The sequence below is a fragment of the Lipotes vexillifer genome, unplaced genomic scaffold, assembly GCF_000442215.2.
Source record: "Lipotes vexillifer unplaced genomic scaffold, Lipotes_vexillifer_v1.1 scaffold518, whole genome shotgun sequence".
Lineage (NCBI taxonomy): Eukaryota > Metazoa > Chordata > Mammalia > Artiodactyla > Lipotidae > Lipotes > Lipotes vexillifer.
Genome location: NW_006780945.1, coordinates 1660340 through 1666463, shown reverse-complemented (window position 1 = coordinate 1666463; position 6124 = coordinate 1660340). Strand labels below are relative to the sequence as shown.

Below are 6124 nucleotides of genomic sequence, written 5' to 3'. Positions count from 1 at the left end.
ATGTCCGAGGAGCTGCCCACGGGCCCCACGGAGAGCCCGCCGGCACCGCGGGCAGCCCCCCGCGAGGTGTGGAAGAAGGGCGGCCGCCTGCTGTCTGTGCTGCTGGCCTTGAATGTGCTGCTCCTCGCCTGCACGCTCATCAGCGGTGGCGCCTTCAACAAGGTGGCGGTGTACGACACCGACGTGTTCGCCCTGCTCACCACCATGATGCTGCTGGCTGTGCTCTGGATCCTCTTCTATCTCCTTCGCACCGTGCGCTGCCCCGACACCGACGCTGTCCCCTACCGGGACGGGCACGCGGGCCCCATCTGGCTCCGAGGTGCCAGGGGAGGTGTGGGCGGAGATGGGGTGGCCCAGGCGGGGAACTGGAGGCTGGGGCTCCCGCAGGAATTGCTGGGTGCCCTTCGAGGTGAGAAGTCCCCACCCCCCAAGGCTAGATGTGTCTGAGGGTGAAGAGGAAAGAGTCCTGCAAGAGGGATGAAGAGAGGGATGGAGTGGAACTTCTCTGCCCTTTCTAAAGATTGAAAGAGGGTGGCCATGGAAGAGACTTTGATCGAGAGCAGAAAACAGACGACAGCTGCAGTTGAAAGAGCCTCTCTAGGGCCCTTCCCCTTATCTATGCAGCCCCAAAGGGATGGGGGCTCAACAGGACATCTGTCCATCCGCGCACTCAATCACACACTCATCCTTCCATCTACCCACTCATCATCCACCTATCCTTCCCCCCATCCTTCCATCCATCTTCTCACTTGCCCTATTCATCCATCCATCCACCCAATCATCCAACTATTTGGCCATCCATCCTCAAATCTGTAGTCATTTTCTCCTGCCTCTCTGATCCACCCCCCACCCCTCATTCCCAGGTGGGCTGGTGCTGTTTGGGATCTGCACTCTCATCATGGATGTCTTCAAGATCGGCTACTACTCCAGTTCCTTTGAGTGCCAGTCAGCCATCAAGATCCTGTACCCTCTCACCCAGGCTGTGTTTGTCATTGTGCAGGTGGGTGGGAGGAGTGTCCTTGAGTGTGGTGGAAGAGAGCCAACACGTGGCATGGAGTCAGGAGATCTGAGCTCCACTCCACTTCCACGCTGAGCAATCAATTAGGGTGGGGATAGGACTGTAGTGCAGATCACATGAGTCCATAAATCTGGAAGCACTTGGTAATGAAGTAATATCCAAATGTGAGTGTCTACTTAGGGGCCCTGCGATTTCATTTCACCTTAAGCAGTGCCAGTAGTTAACACTTAGGAGGTGTCAGTTGTGGCAGCTGCTCTGTCTCCTGGAACCTGACCTGCCCTCCTTGGGTGCCCATAGAGGGCATCAGTCTCAGCTCAGCGTCCTGCTGTGGGCATGGCCAGTTTGGCCTCAGCCATGTCCCCTATATTCTGTATTTTTTCAGGAAATAGGGTATCCTGTATACGGGATTTTTCAAACAAGTTCACTTTTTTTAAAAAAAATTTTTTTAAGGTGTTGGGGGTAGGAGTTAATTAATTAATTAATTTTTGCTGTGTTGGGTCTTTGTTTCTGTGCGAGGGCTTTCTCTAGTTGTGGCAAGTGGGGGCCGCCCTTCATCGCGGTGCGCGGACCTCTCACTATCGCAGCCTCTCTTGTTTCGGAGCACAGGCTCCAGACGCGCAGGCTCAGTAGTTGTGGCTCACGGGCCCAGCCGCTCCGCGGCATGTGGGATCCTCCCAGACCAGGGCTCGAACCCATGTCCCCTGCATTGGCAGGCGGACTCCCAACCACTGCGCCACCAGGGAAGCCCCCAAGTTCACTTTTTTATTTCTTGCACGGATAACACTTGAAAAGATCTTCTGATTGAGCTGAAGCAGGACTGGTCTTAACGTGGGACCCAAACCCTCCAGCCCAGAATGACCACGTGTATGGTTCCCTCTCTTGAAACATCATCCCTACTGCCCAGGTTTCCACAATGTAACACATTTATGACTTTGGCATTTATATAGTTTTAATTTTACATTTTCTGACTTTAAAGCATACTTAGGCAAAATGGAAATACAGACACCCCAACATCAATAAACACCACAGCAAGGATTTGTGGGCAGCCAGGTGAGAGCAAGGACTTGCAGGGCAACGAAGGATGAGGATGAGACAGGGACAGTGCCAGAGAGAGCTGAGAGGCCCCTTAGGTTCTTTCTGAGGCTGGCCTCGCTCCCAGGAATAAATAACTAGGCAGTCAAAACTCCACCCTACAAAGAAACAGAAAACAAACACCAAGCCCAGAGAGTTTACAGGTGGCATTTTGCAAACTTCTAAAGAACAGAGAACTATTTTGTACAAATCGCTCCAGAGAATAGAAAGAGAGAAAAGCTCACGTCTCACTTTGTAAAGCTGAAAGAAACTCGATCACGTAGTAGGAGGGCTCTTGAGGTGGTAAGCACATAGGGCCGGGCATGGACCTGGGCGCTCCGGGCTGAGCCCGTCGGCAGAGTAGATGACTCCACCACTCTCTCTCAACACAGACTTACTTTCTCTGCATCTCTGCTAAAGACTGTGTTCATACCCACCTGGACCTGACTCGGTGAGTGCCTGCTCCATGCCCATGGCTCAATGTCCATGCCCAGGGGCTGGGCTCACCTGGCATGAGATGAGCGCTTCCCAACCTGGGGCATGGGTCCTCTTTCTGCCCCCAGGTGGGGTTTCAGCCAAGGCCCCCTGGCTTTGTCAGCCTGATTTCCACCACCTTCTGCTGGGGGTATGGGGGACGTGCTTGGTGAGATGGTGTGCGTAATGTACAAATGTCCTTTCCCCAAAGAGAGGGAGCAGCCGTGGCCTGAACCCCATGACACCCCCAGCCCTCTTTTGGGAGGCATCTCAGCCAGGCTAAGTGTTCCTTCCAAACTCAGCTTCCCTGTTCACACAGGGGTCTGCCTGCTTTCTTGCTTCTCAGCACCATCTCCCAGGAGAGCATCCCCAGCTCTCCACCACGCCGGGGACCCAACATGAGCCACAGACTCTCACTGGCCTCTTTGCTCTCCCTCCCCAAACAGATGTGGTCTCATGTTCACGCTCACCACCAACCTGGCCATCTGGATGGCGGCCGTGGCGGATGAATCGGTGCACCAGGCCCATTCCCTCAGCAGTTCTCACGGCAACACCAGCCGTACCCGCCTCGCTCTGGAATGTGAGTGCCCACTTCAGATTCACCCTGGTCCCGTGGCAGCCAGGCCTCGGGCTGGGTGCTTTGTGGACTCGTAGAGGGCATGGAGGCAAAGGTGGAGGCCAGGGACCTCCTCCTGCCCCAGGCTATGCCTCTGAAGAAATTTAGATGTGGGTGGCCCAGGAGGAAGAGTACAGGGGAGCATTTTTTCATCCTGGACAGTACAGCCTTGGTCCCACTGTCCAGGTCTCCGTCCCACCAAAGAAGGGATTCATGCTCCAGGAAGAGAGGGCAAGAGTGATCAAGGTAGAAAGAGGGGAAGGGAGGCAGGGTGGCTCAGTGGTGGAAGCGTGGGATCAGAAGGGAGTGCCTGACAAGCAGAAGAATGTAGAATTAATGATCGCAGTAACGATAGTGACAATTCTCTGTGCTCCATTTGTCAGGCACTGTGCCAGGTGTCTCAAGCACCATCTTACTTAACCCTTGCAACCTCCCTGTGAGATGGGTACTATTAGTATTCCCATGTTATGGATGCAGAAACTAAGGCATAGAGAGGTTAAGTAGCTTACCCAAGGTCACAGAGCTTGAAATTGGAGAACTAGGGTTGAGATCCGTCTTTGCTTTGAACCAATATGCTATGCTGAAGAATAATGAGCCCACGGTCCCCCTGGTCCTGGTTCTCTGGACTTCTCTAGCCCCCCCTCCCCTCCCCCCGCCACCAGCCAGGATCAGACTAGATGACCAAGTCCACCTGGACCTTGCCTGAATACACACGCACACCCAGTATGGGAGGGTCCGGGAATGGAAAGCGTGGATCCAGGCCTGCAGGAGATCCCAGGCCAGCAGGACTGAAAAGGGCCACTCTCCACATACAGAGGGGTCCTGAGGATGGTTAAACCCAGCCCAGGGAGGCGGGCGACCTTACGTGCCAGGGCTGCAGGGTGCATAGAGGTACCTGTCTCGGGGTGAGAGTCACGTCATTTGTGTCAGCTCTGCCATCACAAGCCACTTTCTCTGAGTGAGCCTCAGTTCCTTCTTCTGCAAAACCAGCTGAGATAGTTCTGGGGATCAAAAGAGCTGTCTGCCAAGGCCCGAGGAATCCTACAGAGCAGAGCACACTCTGGATGCAGGATGAGATTCCTATCAGTATGGTACAAACCGAAGTGACAGGAGGTCACGGTCGAGACCTGGGCACAGCAGCTGCTTTCTGGCTGAAGCAGATGCTGGCGAGAGCTGCGAGGCAGCTTGAATTTTAGGGGTTTCCAAGTGGGCCACCTTCTATGAGGACCAGAGCCTTGCCTATCTTGGGCAGCCAGGGGTCATTACTGGTGGGGAAGGGTTGGGAGTGTTTCTCTGCAGGAATGGGACAGGATGAAGAGAGCAACTCTGCATCTCAAAATTTTTTTTTTCTTAATCGAGCCCTGGCTAGGGTTTACTGGTGTGTCCCACAGTTTCTGGGGCATAGTAGGTGCTCAATAAATATCTGTGGCATGAACGGACATGCCAGGCCCTGTGTAGGCATTTGGAATACGGTGGTGATGGATAGCAACCCTGCCCTTCCAAAGGTCACAGTCTAGGGGTGAGGTTCTTCAGGCGGGGGCCTCCAGGAAGGTGGAAGGGCAGTGCAGCTCCACGCCCCCCTCTCCACAGTGCAGCGTGCGGGCAGCCCGGTTGGAGAAGACTGCTCCTGCGACACGGCCGTCTGCCAGATCTTCCAGCAGGGCTATTACTACCTGTGCCCCTTCAACATCGAGTACAGCCTCTTTGCTTCCACCACGCTCTATGTCATGTGGAAGAACGTGGGCAGGCTGCTGGCCTCCTCTACCCGTGGCCACAGCCACACGCCATCCCTGCTCAGCCACTTCCGGGAGACCTTTTTTGCCGGCCCGATACTGGGCCTGATGCTTTTCGTCGTGGGGCTGGCCGTCTTCATCATCTATGAGGTCCAAGCGAGCGGGGAGAGGGGCCGCACCCAGCAGGCCCTGGTCATCTACTATATCTTCAACATCGTCTGTCTGGGGCTCATGACCTTGGTCAGCCTGAGCGGCTCAGTCATCTACCGTTTTGACCGCCGGGCCATGGACCACCATAAGAACCCCACGCGCAGCCTGGACATGGCTCTCCTGGTGGGTGCCGCCCTGGGCCAGTACGCCATCTCCTACTACTCTATCGTGGCTGCAGTGGCGGGCACACCCAGGGAGCTGCTGGCGGGGCTCAGCCTGGCCCACGCTCTGCTCGTGATCGCCCAGCACACATTCCAGAACGTTTTCATCATTGAGAGCCTCCACCGGACTCCCCCCGGGGCTGAGCCTCATGGTACTCCCCCCAAGGAGCCTTGCCACGGCCTCACCTTTGCCAGCCTGGACACCCTCCACACCTTGCCTGCCTGCCCACCCACCCCCAGGCTGGTTGGCCCCAGCCCAGCAGGACCTCAGGGAGCAGTGAGCATCACCTTGGCCCCCAGGGGCCACTGGAGATGCCGGTGCTTGAAGGACATTTCTCTGTTTCTCCTGCTCTGCAACATCATCGTGAGTAACTGGGCAGAGAAGGGGGTGGGCTGGGAGGAAGAGAAGGCCGAGGAAAGACGCTCTTTCAGGTTTGTTCACTTGGCCCTCTCTGTCTTGCCCCCAGCCCACTCGAGCATCGTCTGGCTCTCTAGGAAAGGAGCAGGTTCAGGGAGAGTCAGGTGCAGCCCCGGGGGCGAACAGCATCTCAGGGCGCACGGGGAGAATGAGATCCCGGCATTCTGGCATCTAGGCAGAGCTGGAGGGGTCTTAGGGGATGCTGACGTGAGGGCTGGGAGGAGGTGAGACGGAGCTGAGTGGGGGGCCCTTGCTCCCAGGTGGGAGGTGTGACTGTTCCCGGGACCTTGTGACCAACCTGCTTCTTGGAATAATCCCAGCAGCGACAGGAAGTGGCAGAGACCAGCACAAGCGTAAGGGGTCTGTCAGCAGAGTGCAGCGGCGGGCTGGCCGGGAGAAGAGCATCCACAGCAGTCGCCCCCC

General features: G+C 56.1%; 1 protein-coding gene across 2 annotated transcripts in view; it reads left to right on the top strand.

Moving 5' to 3' along the window:
• The window catches only part of OTOP2 (otopetrin 2), a 7377-nt gene continuing 1253 nt past the window's right edge, over nt 1–6124 (top strand). Inside the window, exons 1-5 of one of the 2 annotated variants that reach the window (XM_007454370.1) lie at nt 1–319; nt 864–1000; nt 2482–2540; nt 3010–3122; nt 4743–5647. In XM_007454370.1, coding sequence (XP_007454432.1) covers nt 1–319; nt 864–1000; nt 2482–2540; nt 3010–3122; nt 4743–5647 — 1533 coding nt within the window. Of the gene's footprint in view, nt 320–863; nt 1001–2481; nt 2541–3009; nt 3144–4742; nt 5648–6124 lie in introns of both variants that reach the window. The other variant, XM_007454369.1, reaches the window with a different exon arrangement.